The sequence below is a fragment of the Hyla sarda genome, chromosome 4 (genome assembly GCF_029499605.1).
Source record: "Hyla sarda isolate aHylSar1 chromosome 4, aHylSar1.hap1, whole genome shotgun sequence".
Lineage (NCBI taxonomy): Eukaryota > Metazoa > Chordata > Amphibia > Anura > Hylidae > Hyla > Hyla sarda.
Window position 1 is genome coordinate 41529544 of NC_079192.1, and position 19490 is coordinate 41549033.

A 19490-nucleotide genomic window follows, 5' to 3' on the forward strand; every position below is an offset into this window, starting at 1 on the left:
TGTTTTTTTTTTTTTCCAGCCAGGGTGCCTCCTCCTGCTGCACAACCACAACTCCCAGCATGCCCATACAGCGGGATACTGTCCTGGCATTCTAGAAGTTGTAGTTTTGCAGCAGCAGGAGGCACCCTGGTTGGGAAACACCGGTGTGTATGTGAACAATATACATATATTTTTGTACACTTTTATTTTAATTTTTTTGTGGCGCTAATGTGAACGTGCGCCAAATTTATAAAAAAAAAATAAAAAAAAATCGCAGGGCATTTGATATATTTTGCACAGGTACTCACTGTATTACAGCATTTTCTATGTTTTATCCATATTTGTTTTGTCTATGTTTTGACTTTTTATCATTACCAATTTTTTTTTTTTTTTTTTTTATTCACATACAAAAAAAAACTATGTCTGGGCTAGTGTAATATTTTCAACTTTTTTGGGGTGTTTGCAAATAAATAAATAAATAAAGCTTCTGACAATTAGAAAAGGGGGGGGGGGAAAAGTCAGTTGATAAATTGCGCCCAGAACCTCACTATGAGATTCCATTTGTTGCGGGTGTCGGCAGAACAAGCTGGTGCTAGCGCCGCTCAGAAATACAAGAGGGGAGGTTTATCAAAACCTGTGGAGAGGCAAAGTTGCCCATGGTAACCAATAAGATCGTTTCTTTCATTTTTCACAGGCCTTAAGAGTGTAAGAAGTAAGCTGGTTGCTATAGGCAACTTGGTAAGGCTGGGTTCACACCACATTTTTGCAATATTTTTGCAAGTTCCCGAATACGTTTTCAATTTGAAAACCGTATTGAAAACCGTCTGCATTGACTCTCCATTGAAAACCGTTTTCCAAGAGATGCATCCGGTTGTGTCCTTTTTGCATCCTGTACGGTTTTGTCAGGTTTTATTCCGTAGCTTACGGCTGCATTCACATCTCGTTTTTGCAATACGGTTCCCGTATCCGGTTTCAGTGAAAAAAAAGTATAGAACTGTATTGCAAAACGTATGTACAGACATTTCATAGAAAAACGTATGTCAACCGTAGCATCCGGTTGTGTACGTTTTGCATGATTTATGGTTTTATCCGGGTTTTTTTTTCCCATCTCCAAAACCATAGTCTACTACAGTTTTATGTCCGGGTGAAAAAACGGATAAAACCTGTATGCGTTTATTTTTTTTTTTTAATGGTGGTCTATGGGAACCGTATGTGCATACGGTTTGCACAATTCGGTTTTGCAGTTTGCACATGCGCAGTGCACGCCGAAAGTTCTTCCCACAAATAGAACAAGAAGAACTTTATTTAATTAAGGACAAACATAAAACAGTATCCTTTTTTTTCAAAAAAACGTATTAAACCGTATGCAATCGGACATCCGTTTTCAAACCGTATACAGTTTAAAACTGTAGAGAGGTCTATATGGTTGTATATGGTTCAGTCCGGTTTTGAGACATACGTTTTTTTTTTTTTTTTAAACTAATTCGGGAACGGTATTGCAAAAACAAGATCTGAATGCAGCCATCACAGTTTTTTGTAGGGATGTCCCGATACCGATACTACCATCGGTATCGCGGCCGAAACCCGGTATATGCATGGTATTGGGGACTCGTCTAATGTCCCCGATACCATGGTGGAGTGCTCCGCTGCTTCTCTGATCCGCATCATGCCGCAGCCCTGTTCTGCCGATCCGATTACTCCTGCTGCTCCGTTCTGCCATCTGCATCCTGTGGTCTTATGGAGGAGCATGTGACACCCACGTCACTCCACGTCCTCCTCTGCGCCCAGCATAACGCTAAGGAGGAAGCAGAGTGACGTGTGTGTCACATGCTCCTCCATAAGACCACAGGATGCAGACGGCAGAACGGAGCAGCAGCAGTAAAGGGAGCGGCAGAACGGGACAGTGGAGCGGCGACAGGCAAGTAAGCAACTACAAGGGGGGGTCCTTCTGGCTACAAAGGGGGGTCCTTCTGGCAAAAAGTTGGGTCCTGCTGGCTAAAAGGGGGGGCCCTGCTGGGGAGGGGGGGGGGGCTGCTGTCTACAGGGTGGGCTGCTGTGTAATCTCTTCAACTATCTATACTACTTACAAGGGGATACTACTACCTACTATTAAAGACAATCTTACAGCAGAGTCACCTGCACCCGGTTTCTGCCGCTGTTCACCATGTGATCATCAGTCATCGTTCTTGCCGCCAATACAAATTCCCTGTTCTGTCCAATGGAGAAGAGCGAAATCTTGGCTCATACTACAGCAGCCGCCTCCATTGTATACAACAAGGACCCACATGTCATACGGTAAACAGCGCCAGAAACCGGGTCAACCTGCTGTCGGATTCCCTTTAAAATAAAAGTACTCGTACTTGGTATCGGCGAATACTAGAATTAAAGTATTGGTACTCGTACTCTGTCTTAAAAAAATGGTATCGGGACATCCCTAGTTTTTTGGTCCAAGTGAAAAACCGTATTTAACCGTATACTTTTTTTTTTTTTTTAACATGGGAATCAATGGGAACAAATACAGAATCGTATGTGCGTACGGTTGCACCATTTTTTTTTCTTGGAATTTCAATCAAACAAGTGAAACTTTATTCATAATAGAGGGAAAAGTAAAAAAAAGTATAAGTTTTTTTCTTAAAAAAACTGATGCAACCGGACATGAGTTTTCCAATCTTATACGGTTTTTAACCGTATATGGATTACAATTTGTACACACATTTTGATGCAGTTTAGTCCGGTTAGAGGAATCCGTTTTTTTTTTCTCTTATCTAAAACCTGAAATTGCAAAAGTGTGGCGTGAACCCAGCCTAACTTTGACTCTCCACAGGTTTTGATAAATCTCCCCCATTGTCTTTATAGACTACAATGCATTTCCATAAAACTTCAAATTCTGCCGAAAGAATGAAGATTTACATTTTTTCGGCAGGGTCTGGGGTGCTGGAATGTCCACCGTGGACATTTTGTAGCGTGACTGGTGCAGTAGAATCCCATTAAATGTAATGGGAGCCTGTTGCTCTGTATTTTCTGTAGCGAAAGTCTGGATGTTCCGCTTTGCAAATCTGGTGTGAACGGGTTCTATATACATTGCGTAAAATTTGGCGACTTTTCTTTTCCCCGAAACAGTCTTAGAATAGGTCCAAACTATGTTCGGTTCGGCCGCAGCTTTTGTTTTTAGTTCATGTTGGCATCCCTTATTTTTATTTGTACTTTTTTTTTTTTTTTTGTCCCTTCATTACAAGTCATGTGGTTCAAGGATTTTTATTGAGGAATGTAAGGAAAAACTGCCCACACATATACAAAGTCCTTTTTCTATAGGAGGAATAATGCCACAAAGTCAAGAAAAAAACCCAACATGGTCAGGACATCCCGTAATTTCCCCATACTGGCCTAGAAACAACAAACTCCAATAACTGATCAAAAGACGCCACTTGGATATGGTGTGCACATGGCGGAATTTCTGTACCAGATGTTTCCGGCATGGAAATTCCGTTTTCTGTGTCCACAGAAAGAATGCACAAGTTCATACTTTCTGCAAACCCTGCGCGGAATGCGTAACCGTCTATGAGACGGCGCATTCCTGTGCGGTCCTAGCTCCAGCATGTTTATGCAATTTCCCCATACTGGCCTAGAAACAACAAACTCCAATAACTGATCAAAAGACGCCACTTGGGTATGGTGTTTCATGTTTCCGAAACCACCTGGCCAAAAAAAAAAAAAAACAATGCATCGCCAATGTTTTTTATTTTTATTTTTTTTGCAGAGTTTTTACAGACAAATGCAGTGGCTGAATCTACCCTTGCAGTGGTTTTACCACATAGTATGAAAACCATTAGGCTAGGTTCATGCATGCACTATTTCTCCCGCTACTATCTCCCGTCCCAAAATAACGTGCGTTATCAATGACAGGCGAGAACTGGTTAAAACGTGTATTAAAACAATCCCATAGACTATAATGGGATTTACTAACGTAAGTTAGGGCTTTTCTAATGGCCATTTTACCACGCGATCGCCCGCAATTTTATAACAGGTATTATATAACGGGTCCTTTTCATAGTGTGAAAGGAGCCGAAGTCATATGATTCTTTGTTCGTGCTTGAAGTTTTCCTTACTGTTCTGCTATATATCCACGAAATGTTACGTTTTCAATATTCCAGTTCTCTAAAAGCGATTTATATAATGTATCATAGGTAAAGAGAGTATGGAGACCCATCATGTCACCCCCACAAGATCAAGCCCAAGGAAAAAGTTCTTTACTTCTCCACCTGTAGCCGTGACAAGCCCAGCAAAGAGACAGAAAAACAGTCCAAACAACTTATCTTTTAAAGAGACGTCTCCCAGCCCCCGGCAGAGAAGAAAATCTTTAAGAAGATCTGTTGGCAAGAAACATCGTAGGACATTGCCTCCAATCTACCACAATGCTGCAGGTTAGGATGGGAACCAGAGCCATAACTTTTTGAGTCTTTTAGATCCAATTAAAGGCCATCTGTGGCCGAAAACAACTTATCCCCTATCTGCAGGACAGTGGATAAGTGTTTGGTCATCGGGGGTCCGACCGATGGGACCCCCCGCGATCTTCTGCAAGGGCCATGGCTCTGCCGCAGCTCTCCCGTGCAGGAGGCGTGCCAGCCGCAGCGTGATGTCGCGACCGACACCACCTCCATGTAGTTCTATGGGAGAGGCAGTGTTCGTGCCTCCCCGCCTCTCCCATAGAACTGTATGTGGAGGGGGCGTACTGTCAACCTCTCTAAGTTGAAGCTACTCGCATTAGCGCTTTCACTGAGCGCTAATGCTGGGATCCCGTTCAGGAGATCGCTGGGGTTCCTGCGGATAGGGGATAAGTGTTAAAACGCTGCAGATGTACTTTAAGTATGCTCTGACCATCTGTAACAGTGGTTCTTAACCTGGGTTCGATCAAACCCCAGGGGTTCGGTGAGTCAGTACCGGGGGTTCGGCGGGGGAGGTCGCCACAGGACAGGCAAACAAAGCAATTGCTTGGGGCCCCGAGCAGAGCCGGTGTTTGCCCGTCCTGTAGTGACTTGGCAATTCCCCTCATCAATATTAACTCCCTGCGGCCCCGCGTTAAGTTTAAAAATGCAGGGCCGCCGGGACATAGCGCACGCCGGGATGTCACTGAGGTCTCCTGTGTGTGCCCATGGAAACAAAGGCGCCGAGGACTGGAGGATAGAGAAGGAGGAAGACGCGCGCTGGCCAGCTTGATAAATGACCAGCGGCACGTCATCTTCGGTGCTCCGACCAGCGGTCCCGAGACCTACTGCTATAGCCGGAACGGTGGTCGGAGCACTGAAGTGGGCAGTACACAGGCATACAGCCTCCAGCCATACATTGTATGTGGCTGGAGGCTGTATGTCTGTGGGGGAACACTGCCTACATCAGTGGTCTTCAACCTGTGGAACTCCAGATGTTGCAAAACTACAACTCCCAGCATGCCCGGACAGCCGTTGGCTGTCTGGGCATGCTGGGAGTTGTAGTTTTGCAACATCTTTAGGTCCACAGGTTGAAGACCACTGGCCTACATAATGTGGGGGAACTCTGCCTGCCTAATATGGGGGGGGGGACACTGCCTGCCTAATGTAGGGAAACACTGCCATTGTTGCGAAAATGACATGAGAGTGGCACTTGCCAAGGTAAAGCCGCGCATTTCTGAACTGGTTTCTGGAAGACAACAGCAGAAATCACACTGATTTGTAGTAAATATTCATTATGTTTTTGTGTAAAAAATCAGGTTTTCATGGTTTTGTTCTTAATGGTTTTGTTCATTTTGTGCACCTATGTATAAATATATACTTTAATATATACCTCCTATTCAGCAGAGTCCTGTTGAATTAAATGAGATTCTGCTGCGCTGTCCACATGGCAGAATTTCTGTACCAGATGGTTCCGGCATGGAAATTCCGTTTTCCGTGTCCACAGAAAGAATGCACAATTTCGTACTTTCTGCAAACGCCGTGCGGAATGCGTAACCGTCTATTAAACGGCGCATTCCTGTGCGGTCCTAGCTCCAGCATGTTTATGATGATGAACAAACAGTTCCGAACGCTGGACCCGGGAGCTCGTGATGTCATAGCCCTGCCCCCTCATGGTGTCACGCCCCGCACCCTCAATGCAAGTCTGTGGGAGGGGGAGTGACGGCTGTCATGCCCCTTCCCATAGACTTGCATTGAGGGGGCAAGGCTTTACGTCATGAGGGGGTAGGGCTATGACTTCACAAGCTCCCGGTGCCGGCTCCAGTGTTCGGAACTGTTTGTTCCAAACGCTGAGCAGCGGAGTACCCCATTAAAGGAGTATTCCAGCCAAAGACATCTTATCCCCTATCCTTTGGATAGGGGATAAGATATTTTTTGCCAGAAGACCCCTTTAAAAAATGTTAGCCTGGTGGGTCCAGCGTACCTAAATTCGGTGACATCAGCCACATCCAGACAGGCCGAGACTGTCAAAGCTGCAGCATCTTTTACAGAGCAGCTGCCCCGCCCATTTTGACTCAGAAAAATGTGTGACAGGCAGGGGATCTCCTTTATGGCATATCTTTCTTTTTGGGATATTGCATTAACAGTATTTTGTTATGTTTTTATTTATTTTTTTGTTTCAAAGTTTTTTTTTTTTTTTTTTTTTTAACCAATCAAATATGGACAAATGTTTTCATAATTCCATGATGGGACAACTTCTTTATATTTATATAAAAACCCAGTTAGCATTTTAGCAGCTTTTGTTGCGCATATCTGCGATATATATATATATATATATAATCTCTATATAATCTCTATATCTCAAGCTGCCTTCATTGCTCTCCTTCTTGAACACCACTTCTCAGTTTTACCATCCTGCCAGCACTGTACATGCTGAAACTTCCTTGTCCTTGTTGCATCCTTTAACCCCTTAAGGACCAGGTTATTTTACACCTTAGGACCAGAGCGTTTTTTGAACATCTGACCACTGTCACTTTAAACATTAATAACTCTGGGATGCTTTTAGTTATTCTGATTCCGAAATAGTTTTTTCGTGACATATTCTACTTTAACATGGTGGTAAATTCTTGTGGTAGCTTGCCTCCTTTCTTGGTGAAAAATCCCAAAATTTGATGAAAAAAATGGAAAATTTATAATTTTTCTAACTTTGAAGCTCTCTGCTTGTAAGGAAAATGGATATTCCCCCCCAAAAATGTTTTATTCTAATATACAATATGTCTACTTTATGTTTGAATCATAAAATTGACTTTTTTTTTTTTACTTTTGGAAGACACCAGAGGGCTTCAAATTTCAGCAGCAATTTTTCACAAAATTTTCAAACTCACTATTTTTCAGGGACCAGTTCAGGTTTGAAGTGGATTTGAAGGGCCTTCATATTAGAAATACCCCATAAAAGACCCCATTATAAAAACTGCACCCCTCAAAGTATTCAAAATGACATTGTCAGTGTTTTAACCCTTTAGGTGTTTCACAGGAATAGCAGCAAAGTGAAAGAGAAAATTCACAATCTTAATTTTTTTACACTTGCATGTTCTTGTAGACCCAATTTTTGAATTTTTACAAGGGAGAAAATTTATACTTGTATTTGTAGCCCAATTTCTCTCGAGTAAGCACATACCTCATATGTCTATTTAAAGTGTTCGGCGGGCGCAGTAGAGGGCTCAGAAGCAAAGTAGCGACAAGGGGATTTTGGAGAGTACGTTTTTCTGAAATGGTTTTTGGGGGGCATGTTGCATTTAGGAAGCCCCTATGGTGCCAGAGCAGCAGCAAAAAAAAAAAAACCACATGGCATACCATTTTGGTATTTCACGACTTTTGCATATGTAAAAAATAAAAATAAAAAAAAATTTCACTAAAATGTGTGTTTTCCCCCCCAAATTTCACATTTTTGCAAGAGTTAATAGCAGAAAATACCGCCCAAAATTTGTAGCCCCATCTCTTCTGAGTATGGAGGTACCCCATAAGTTGACCTGAAGTGCACTAAGGGCGAACTACAATGCTCAGAAGAGAAGGAGTCATATTTGGCTTTTTGAGAGCAAATTTTGGTCAGGGGGCATGTCGCATTTAGGAAGCCCCTATGGTGCCAGAACAGCAAAAAAAAAACAAAACATGGCATACCATTTTGGTAACTAGACCCCTTGAGGAACGTAACAAGGAACAAAGTGAGCCTTAATACCCCACAGGGGTTTCACGACTTTTGCGTATGTAAAAAAATAAAACAGTTTCACTAAAATGTGTATTTCCCCCCAAATATCACATTTTTGCAAGGGTTAATAGCAGAAAATACCCCCCAAAATTTGTAACCCCATTTCTTCTGAGTATGGAAATACCCCATGTGTGGTCAAGTGCCCTGCGGTCGAACTACAATGCTCAAAAGAGGAGGAGCGCCATTGAGCTTTTGAAGAGTGAATTTGTTTGGAATGGTAGTCAGGGGCCATGTTTGTTTAAAAAAAAAACCTGTGGTGCCAGAACAGTGGACCCCCCCACATGTGACCCCATTTTGGAAACTACACCCCTCACAGAATTTAATTAGGGACACAGTGAGTATTTACACCCCACTGGCATTTGACAGATCTTTGGAACAGTGGGCTGAGCAAATGAAAAATTACATTTTTCATTTTCACGGACCACTGTTCCAAAAATCTGTCAGACACCTGTGGGGTGTAAATGCTCACTGTACCCCTTATTACATTACGTGAGGGGTTTAGTTTCCAAAATGGGGTCACATGTTGGGGGGTCCATTATTCTGGCACTATGGGGGCTTTTTAAACACACGTGGCCTTCAATTCTGGACACATTTTCTCTTCAAAATCCCAATGGTGCTCCCTCTCTTCTGAGCATTGTAGTTCGCCCGCCGAGATCCTTACATCCACATTTGGGGTATTTTTTAACCCCATTTCTTCTGAGTAAGGAATTTTGGGGGGCTTTTTTCCTATTTTCCCTTGTGAAAATGAAAAATTTAGGGTAACAAAAGCATTTCAGTGAAAAAATGTTTTTTTTCATTTTCCCATCCAACTTTAACAAAAATTTGGCAAACGCCTGTGGGGTGTTAAGGCTCACTATACCCCTTGTTACATTCCGTGAGGGGTGTAGTTTCCAAAATGGGGTCACACGTCAGTATTTATTTTTTTGCGTTTATGTTGGAACCGCTGTAAAATTAGCCACCCCTGTTGAAATCACCAATTTAGGCTTCAAATGTACATAGTGCGCTCTCACTCCTGAGCCTTGTTGTGCGTCCGCAGAGCATTTTATGCCCACATATGGGGTATTTCCATACTCAGGAGAAATTGCGTTACAAATTTTGGGGGTCTTTTTTTCCTTTTACCTCTTGTGAAAATAAAAAGTAAAGGGCAACAGCAGCATGTTAGTGTAAAAAAATTAAAATAAATTTTTTTTTTTACACTAACAGGCTGGTGTAGACCCCAACTTGTGGCCCTAAACGGTTTCCTTGAAATACAACAGTACTCCGAAGTGAGAGAGCACCATGCGCATTTGAGGACTAAATTAGGGATTGCATAGGGGTGGACATAGGGTTATTCTACACCAGTGATTCCCAAACAGGGTGCCTCCAGCTGTTGCTGAACTCCCAGCATGCCTGGACAGTCAGTGGCTGTCCAGAAATGCTGGGAGTTGTTGTTTTGCAACAGCTGGAGGCTCCATTTTGGAAACACTGCCGTACAATACGTTTTTAATTTTTATTGGGGGGGGGGCAGTGTAAGGGGGTGTACATTTAGTTTTACCCTTTATTTTGTGATAGTGTAGTGTTTTTAGAGTACATTCACACTGGCGGAGGTTTACAGTGAGTTCCCTGCTAGGAGTTTGCGCTGCGGCGAAACATTTGCCGCAGCTCATACTTGAAGCAGAAAACTTACTGTAAGCCTGCCCGTGTGAATGTACCCTGTACGTTCACATGGGGGTGGGGGGGGGGCAAACCTCCAGCTGTTTCAAAACTACAACTCCCAGCATGTACTGACAGACCATGCAGGCTGGGAGTTGTACTTTTGCAACAGCTGGAGGCACACTGGTTGGAAAACCTTCAGTTAGGTTCTGTTATCTGACTCAATATTTTCCAACCAGTCTGCCTCCAGCTGTTGCAAAACTACAACTCCCAGCATGTACTGATCACTGAAGGGCATGCTGGGAGATGTAGTTATGCAACAGCTGGAGGGATCGCAACTACAACTCCCAGCATGCTGGGATTTGCAGTTTTGCAACATCTGGAGAGCTACAGTATAGAGACCACTGCAAACTGTGGCCCTCCAGATGCTGCAAAACTACAAATCCCAGCTTACCCAGACAGCAAACAGTTGTGTGGGCATGCTAGGAGCTGTAGTTTTGCAAGATCTGGAGGGCTATAGTTCAGAGACTACCATATAGTGGTCTCAAACTGTAGCCCTCCAGCTGTTGCAAAACTACAACTCCCAGCATGCCCAAACAGCTGTCTGGGCATGCTGGGAGTTGTAGTTTTGCAACATCTGGAGTGCTACAGTATAGAGACCACTATATAGTGGTCTCGGACTGCAGCCCTCCAGATGTTGATAGGCAACTTACCGGCTGCCGTCGGATCCAGGGAGCCTGCTGCACGACATCGCTGCCCGGCGATCTCAGACACCGATCGTCGCCCGCAGATCGGTAAGTGGACTTCAGCGCCGGTCCTCTGTCATTTCCCCGTTCTGCCCCGCCTATTGTGGGTGGGCAGGACGGGGTAAACGAAAATTAACCCCCGCCCCTGATCTGCTATTGGTGGTCGTGTCTAGACCACCAATAGCAGGGATAGGAGGGGTGGCACCCCTGCCACCTCACTCCTATCTCTTCAAGGGGATTGTGGGTGACACCCGCATTCCACCTTATATTCCGGGTCAACATAATGACCCGTAATCGCGCAAATCGCAAGTGTGAATTCACTTGCGATTTGCGCCGATCGCCGACATGGGGGGGGGTTTGGGTCTGATGATCACTTAACCCCTTAAGGACCAGGCCATTTTATACCTTAAGGACCGGAGCGTTTTTTGCAATTCTGACCACTGTCACTTTAAACATTAATAACTCTGGAATGCTTTTAGTTATCATTCTGATTCCGAGATTGTTTTTTCGTGACATATTCTACTTTAACTTAGTGGTAAAATTTTATGGTAACTTGCATCCTTTCTTGGTGAAAAATCCCCAAATTTGATGAAAAAAATGAAAATTTTGCATTTTTCTAACTTTGAAGCTCTCTGCTTGTAAGGAAAATGGATATTCAAAATATATTTTTTTGGGGTTCACATATACAATATGTCTACTTTATGTTTGCATCATAAAATTTATGAGTTTTTACTTTTGGAAGACACCATAGGGCTTCAAAGTTCAGTAGCAATTTTGAAATTTTTCACAAAATTTTCAAACTCACTATTTTTCAGGGACCAGTTCAGTTTTGAAGTGGATTTGAAGGGTCTTCATATTAGAAATACCCCATAAAAGACCCCATTATAAAAACTACACCCCCTAAAGTATTCAAAAAAACATTCAGTAAGTGTATTAACCCTTTAGGTGTTTCACAGGAATAGCAGCAAAGTGAAGGAGAAAATTCAAAATCTTCATTTTTTACACTCGCATGTTCTTGTAGACCCAATTTTTGAATTTTTGCAAGGGATAAAAAGGAAAAAATTTTTACTTATATTTGAAACCCAATTTCTCTCGAGTAAGCACATACCTCATATGTCTATGTTAATTGTTCGGCGGGCGCAGTAGAGGGCTCAGAAGGGAAGGAGCGACAAATGGTTTTTGGGGGGCATGCCGCATTTAGGAAGCCCCTTTGGTGCCAGGACAGCAAAAAAAAAACACATGGCATACCATTTTGGAAACTAGACCCCTCAGGGAACGTAACAAGGGGTAAAGTGAACCTTAATACCCTACAGGTGATTCACGACTTTTGCATATGTAAAAAAAATACATTTTTTTTTACCTAAAATGCTTGGTTTCCCAAAAATTTTACATTTTTAAAAAGGGTAATAGCAGAAAATACCCCCCAAAATTTGAAGCCCAATTTCTCCCGATACAGAAAACACCTCGCATGGGGGTGAAAAGTGCTCTGCTGGTGCACTACAGGTCTCAGAAGAGAAGGAGTCACATTTGGCTTTTTGAAAGTGAATTTTGCTCTGGGGGCATGCCGCATTTAGGAAGCCCCTATGGTGCCAGGACAGCAAAAAAAAAACACATGGCATACTATTTTGGAAACTAGACCCCTCGGGGAACGTAACAAGGGGTAATTTGAACCTTAATACCCTACAGGTGTTTCACGACTTTTGCATATGTAAAAAAATATATATTTTTTTTACCTAAAATGCTTGTTTTCCCAAAAATTTTACATTTTTTAAAAGGGTAATAGCAGAAAATACCCCCCAAAATTTGAAGCCCAATTTCTCCCGAGTACGGCGATACCCCATATGTGGCCCTAAACTGTTGCCTTGAAATACGACAGGGCTCCAAAGTGAGAGCGCCATGCGCATTTGAGGCCTAAATTAGGGACTTGCATAGGGGTGGACATAGGGGTATTCTACGCCAGTGATTCCCAAACAGGGTGCCTCCAGCTGTTGTAAAACTCCCAGCATGCCTGGACAGTCAACGGCTATCTGGCAATACTGGGAGTAGTTGTTTTGCAACAGCTGGAGGCTCCGTTTTGGAAACAGTGGCGTACCAGACGTTTTTCCTTTTTATTGGGGAGGGGGGTTGTATAGGGGTATGTGTATATGTAGTGTTTTTTACTTTTTATTTTATTTTGTGGTAGTGTAGTGTTTTTAGGGTACAGTCGCACGGGCGGGGGGTTCACAGTAGTTTCTCGCTGGCAGTTTGAGCTACGGCAGAAAATTTGACGCAGCTCAAACTTGCAGCCGGATACTTACTGTAATCCTTCGCCCATGTGAGTGTACCCTGTACGTTCACATTGGGGGGGGGGAACATCCAGCTGTTGCAAAACTACAACTCCCAGCATGTACGGTTTATCAGTGCATGCTGGGAGTTGTAGTTTTGCAACCGCTGGAGGCTCCGTTCTGGAAACAGTGGCGTACCAGACGTTTTTCATTTTTATTGGGGAGGGGAGGGGGGCTGTGTAGGGGTATGTGTATATGTAGTGTTTTTTTACTTTTTATTTTATTGTGTGTAGTGTAGTGTTTTTAGGGTAGAGTCGCACGGGCGGGGGGTTCACAGTAGTTTCTCGCTGGCAGTTTGAGCTGCGGCAGAAATTTTGCCGTACCTCAAACTTGCAGCCGGATACTAACTGTAATCCTCCGCCCGTGTGAGTGTACCCTGTACGTTCACATTGGGGGGGGAACATCCAGCTGTTGCAAAACTACAACTCCCAGCATGTACGGTTTATCAGTGCATGCTGGGAGTTGTAGTTTTGCAACAGCTGGAGGCACACTGGTTGTGAAACACCGAGTTTGGTAACAAACTCAGTGTTTTGCAACCAGTGTGCCTTCAGCTGTTGCAAAAGCTACAACCCCCAGCATGTACAGACAGCGGAAGGGCATGCTGGGTGTTGTAGTTATGCAACAGCTGGAGGCATACTACTTTGGCTGGGGATGCTGGGGATTGTAGTTATGCAACAGCTGGAGACACACTGGTTTACTACTTAACTCAGTGTGCCTTCAGCTGTTGCAAAACTACAACTCTCAGCAGTCACCGACAGCCAACGGGCATGCTGGGAGTTGTAGTTATGCAACCACCAGATGCACCACTACAACTCCCAGCATGCACTTTAGCTGATTGTGCAAGCTGGGAGTTGTAGTTACACAACAGCTGAAGGTACACTTTTCCATAGAAAGAATGTGCCTCCAGCTGTTGCAAAACTACAAGTCCCAGCATGCCCATAAGGGCATGCTGGGAGTTGTGGTGGTCTGCCTCCTGCTGTTGCATAACTACAGCTCCCAGCATGCCCTTTTTGCATGCTGGGAGCTGTTGCTAAGCAACAGCAGGAGTCTGTCACTCACCTCCAACGATCCAGCCGCACAGGTCAGTCCCTCGTCGTCTCCGCCGCCGCCGCTGCTCCTGGGGCCCCGATCCCAACAGGGACGCCGGGGATCGGGGTCCCCAGCACCGGGGGTCGTCTTCCCGCACCCGCTCACGTCCTCCGGAAGAGGGGCGGAGCGGGTTGCGGGAGTGACACCCGTAGCAGGCGCCCTGATTGGTCGGCCGGTAATCCGGCCGACGAATCAGGGCGATCGTGAGGTGGCACCAGTGCCACCTCACCCCTGCTGGCTCTGGCTGTTCGGGGCCGTCTCTGACGGCCCCGATCAGCCAATAATTCCGGGTCACTGGAGACCCGATTGACCCGGAATCCGCCGCAGATCGCTGGACTGAATTGTCCAGCGATCTGCGGCCATCGCCGACATGGGGGGTCATAATGACCCCCCTGGGCGATATGCCCCGATGCCTGCTGAACGATTTCAGCAGGCATCGGGGACCGGCTCCGCTCCAGATGGTTGCGGGGGGCCGGTAAAACACATGACGTTCTCATACGTCATATGTCCTTAAGGACTCGGAAATGGAGACGTATGAGAACGTCATGTGTCCTTAAGGGGTTAAGGCCTTAAGGCCCAGGGTGCAGGGACGTTAGGGGGTTAATATAATTCCGGCATGTTCCAAAGCCCTTCCTCTCTGTTTGCTGCTTACTTTCTGACACAGAGGAGAGCTGTAAGCAAAGAAACACACAGTGCGCATTGCAATTCTGTAACCACTATATAGCGTCTTATGTCTGGACTGTAAGACAGTACAGGCAAGCATAATGCATAGTATGAGTACTTGCTTGCAGCTAATTAAAAAAAAAATGCTAATAACTGCAGTTTTTCCACTTAAAGGGGTACTCCCGTGGAAAACTTTTCTTTTTTTTTTAAATCAACTAGTGCCAGAAAGTTAAACAGATTTGTAAATCACTTCTATTAAAAAATCTTAATCCTTCCAGTACTTTTTAGGGGCTGTATACTAAAGAGAAATCCAAAAAAGAAATGACCTCTGCTGTCCATTTTAGGAACAGTCTAGAGCAGCATTTGTTTGCTATGGTGATTTTTTTCCTGCTCTGGACAGTTCCTAAAATGGTCAGCAGAGAGCACTGTGGTCATGACATCAGAGAAAAAGCATTTCTTTTTTGGATTTCTCTTTAGTATAAAGCCCCTAAAAAGTACTGGAAGGATTAAGATTTTTTAATAGAAGTGATTTACAAATCTGTTTAACTTTCTGGCACCAGTTGATTTAAAATAAATAAATAAATAAAAAGAACCCCTTTAAAACATTTTACAGGCAACTGGAGCACGTTGAAAGCAGAACTAATTTTGGCAGACTAATGGATAAATGGCCGATCTGTTAGATGTAGATTCAGACGATTTTACAGTAGTTTTACTCATCTGTTCATGGGAAATTCAGTCACTTAGTAATACAGACAAGAAAGGAGAGATGACAGGTCCTCTTCCAGCACTAGGAGTGAGGAGGTACTGTACATAATCTATATTTCCATTGACATGTGTCTATATATTTTTGTTTTGTTAGCGCTCAGTGACGCCATCAGTTTGGAATTACCAGAAAGCGATCGGTTGTCTGAACTTCTGCAGTCTTGCTTTGAGGTAAGTAATTGATGATGACCAACATGCCTGTAGAGCGCAGGAAACTTTCACTGCCTTACGACCATCACGGCCAGCCCTATGCTCACATGTGTAGGAGACATTGTGTAGGACAGTCCAACAGAAGGCTCATAGAATGCAGTGGGGCTTATACAAGGGTACCTCCAGATGTTGCAAAACTACAGTGTGCCTGGACGGATTTTTTTTAAAAGTATGTTTTAAGCCCCTATAATTTTTATATTTTTCCATTTGCGCAACATTTTTTTTTTTTTTTTTTTTTTTTTTTTTAGTTCTGTCTATTTTATCAGTACCACTTTTGCATATATGTGATCACTTTATTCATTTTTTTTAATTTTTTTTTCTGGAATAAGAAGTGTCCAATAATCAGCAATTTTTGACTTTTGTATGCTTAACATTTACACCGCTCACCATACATGATTTAATAAGATCATAATTTAAGTTTGTACCAAATGTGGTTAGTTAATTTGTTTTAACATTTTTATTTAAAAAAAAAAGGGAAATTTCATTTTTATTAAGGGAGGGGCTTACTCACATTTATTACATTTTTTTTATTTATTTTTTTAAAGCTTTCAAAGGGGTACTCTGGCCCTAAGACATGTCTGATCAAGGGGGGGGGGGCTGCCGCTGGAGACCCCCGCAATCTCTCATGCAGCACCCACCTGTCTTTGCTGCACGCAGCGCTGGAGGCTCTGTGTCTGAAGCCTCACTACCACAGAGACGGAGTATTGTGATGTCACGACTCCGCCCCCTCAATGCAAGCCTATAGGAGGGGGCGTGATGGCCGTCACACCCCTCCTATAGGCTTGCATTGAGGGGTCGGGGCGCGACATTGGGACCCCCGCGATCGGACATCTTATCCCGTATCCTTTGGATACGGGATAAGATGTCTTAGGGCCGGAGTACCCCTTTAAATCACTATGAGGAATTATTTATAGCAATCTTTTTATTGCTAATACTGATCAGTGTTATGCATAGGCATAGCTCAGATTAGTGATTTTTGTCGATCTTCTTCTATGGTCTGCCAGAAGTGGAGAAGGTGAGTGGTGCTCCGCCCGCCATCTTGATTCATCAGATCTCTGAGGGTTGTAATTTTTCAGATGCTATAATCAGTATCGATCACATCATTTGAAGGGTTAATGGCAGGCATCAGTGTGATTGCGGATATCTGCCACTAGCTGATAGAGCTGGGAACCGCAGTCTAAGGGTGCGTTCACACGGCCGTCTGTCCCCGTTATTTTTTTTTATTTTTTTTTTTATATCCCCGTTTCGGTTCCATTCTTGCAGGCTGTAAACGGATTGAAAACGGTTTAAAAAAAATCACATTCATGTCAATTGGATTTTTCTACAATCTGTTTACATGCGTTTGTACCCCTCTGCACTCATTTCCGTTGTTTGGATGGCTGAAAAAACGGCACATGCAGTATTTTTTCTTCCGTCAAAAAAAACGGAAGAAAAAACTGATACAGTAAATTTAACATTGAAGTCTATGGAAAACTGATGAGCCTTTAATGTCATCTGTTTGCATCCGTTTTTTCAATCCATTTTTTTTTATCCGTTTTTACTTCTGAGCATGCTCCAGAACAAAAAAATTTTTTTATTTTTTTGTTAACTCAACAATAACGGATACAAATGGATAACGTCCGTTTGCATCCTTTATTGTCTGTCTTTTTTAAAGTCCATTTTTATTTTTGACGGGAGAAGAACGGGACGGGTCTAGACGGCTGTGTGAACTAAGAAGCAAGAAAAACTTCTGCGGATGGGACTCAAAATGTATGTTCATAGTTCAGATGGGACCATATCCATCCTGGTGCGCCAAGTACCAAGTAACCAGGGTGTTTAGGTACGTCCTATATCCTTTAAGGGTAAATGTTTTGGAAAGTGACAATTATTAATTTTTTTTTTATTTTCATTTTTTTTATTTAATTTTATTTAAGAATGCCAATGTTATGAGGTTTCCTGCATACAAAGCACCAGAGGTTCCGAACTGTTAGAATTTTGCTTTAAATTGTGATGTTTTGAAGAAAAACATTAATGAATAAAAAAAAAAAAGATTAAAAAAAAGATAAATAAATATATTAACTTGCTTGTTATATTTTCTTTAATGAAATGTTTGCCCCCACCTTCCCTTTTTTATCTTTTATGTGAAGTTCTCCCTTCGGAGCTTGGAAAACTCGCTTTCTCTTACAGATGGCTTTGGCGCAGAATCATTCAACGTCAGTAGTGAGTGTTTTGTCCCTTTATTAAAAATTTCCTTTTAAAGAATACCGGTCATCAAACCATATTTTCTATACTAACTTAGATTATATTCCCTAACTACTCCTAACACCCCCTTCTGCCCTTAGAAAGATTTTCTGAGTTTTAAAAACCTCTGTATCATACCTTTCCCCTTGCTCACATTGTGTGAGCTCCCGGCAGGAGAAAGTGGGCGTTCCCCAGCAGACGCAAGGTCACTGAAGCATGTGAGAGCAGTGACTCTCCATCCCCCTCACATACTTCCTGAGATTGGTCTCCTGCCAGGCCGGAAGGAGACCAAACTAACTGCTTGACTTGTGGCAGGAAACGGAACAGAGGCAACTAGTGGCCATTTTTTTTATCACATTAAAAACATAAAGGTTGAAAATTTTAACAGCAAGTAAATAACAAAGTGTCTTATAATTACATAAGGAGCAATATATAAAAAATTTAGATTAGTGACAGGTACTCTTTAACACTATACTGACTATTAGGAGTGATCTAGCTAGACCAGCCACATCTCTAGGTGCCAAACAGGGATTCTTATTACTGCATTCATGTTCCTCAATAACGCAATTTAAAATGTAAACCTTTATATCACAATTACCGTATTTTTCGCCCTATAGGACGCACCGGCGTATAAGACGCACCCAATTTATAGGTGCAAAATCTAAAAAAATTAAGATTTTGAACCCAATAGTGGTCTTCAATCTGCGGACCTCCAGATGTTGCAAAACTACAACTCCCAGCATGCCCGGACAGCCAACGGCTGTCCGGGTATGCTGGGAGTTGTAGTTTTGCAACATCTGGAGGTCCGCAGATTGAAGACCACTGCATAGGAGGTAATACTCACGTGTCCCCGCCGCTCCGGACCCGTCACCGCCGGCCTGGATGTCGCTCCATCGCTGTCTCCGTGTCCCCGTCACTCCGGAACGTCTCTGCTGCCGGCCGGGTATCCTCGCTCTCCGTCGCCGTCATCACGTCGTTACGCACGCTGACGCATGTACGTGACGACGTGATGACGAGGAAGGAGAGCGCCGGCCATACAGGGGATCCCTGAACGGAGAAGACACCCAGGAGGCAGGTAAGGTCCCTCCCCGGTGTCCTGTAAGCACTAACCCGGCTATTCAGTCGGGCTGTTCGGGACCGCCGCGGTGAAATCGAGGCGGTCCCGAACAGCCCGACTGAACAGCCAGGTTAGTGTCACTTTCCCTTCAGACGCGGCGGTCAGCTTTGATCGCCGCGTCTGAAGGGTTAATGCAGGGCATCACCGCGATCGGTGATGTCCTGTATTAGCCGCGGGTCCTGGCCGTTGATGGCCGCAGGGACCGCCGCGATAGGGGTGTATTCGCCGTATAAGACTCACCGACTTTTTTCCCCCCAGTTTTGGGGAAGAAAAAGTGCGTCTTATACGGCGAAAAATACGGTTAAGCTATAGGTTAAAGGGGTTGTCCGCAGTAAGATTTTTATATCTGGGGGCGCTCAGGGTTGTCAGTAAAATATAAAAACAGGTACTCACCTGCTACCAATTGGCAATCTCCTGTTCTCTGTCCCGACCCATAGGCGGTGCCCACTCAGCCAATAACTGGTTGAAGCAGGTCACTGCTGCGGCAAGTAATTGGCTAGGTAGACCCTTTCTTTATGATGGGATGGAGAAGACGAAGCTCGGGGCACAGTGGGAATACAG

General features: G+C 43.8%; 1 protein-coding gene across 3 annotated transcripts in view; it reads left to right on the plus strand.

Moving 5' to 3' along the window:
• Positions 1–19490, plus strand: part of DSN1 (DSN1 component of MIS12 kinetochore complex) — a 44865-nt gene that overhangs the window by 762 nt on the left and 24613 nt on the right. For all 3 annotated transcript variants that reach the window (XM_056570651.1, XM_056570652.1, XM_056570653.1), the window contains exons 2-4: positions 4164–4400; positions 15480–15553; positions 17719–17791. In XM_056570651.1, coding sequence (XP_056426626.1) covers positions 4164–4400; positions 15480–15553; positions 17719–17791 — 384 coding nt within the window. The remainder of the gene's footprint in view (positions 1–4163; positions 4401–15479; positions 15554–17718; positions 17792–19490) is intronic.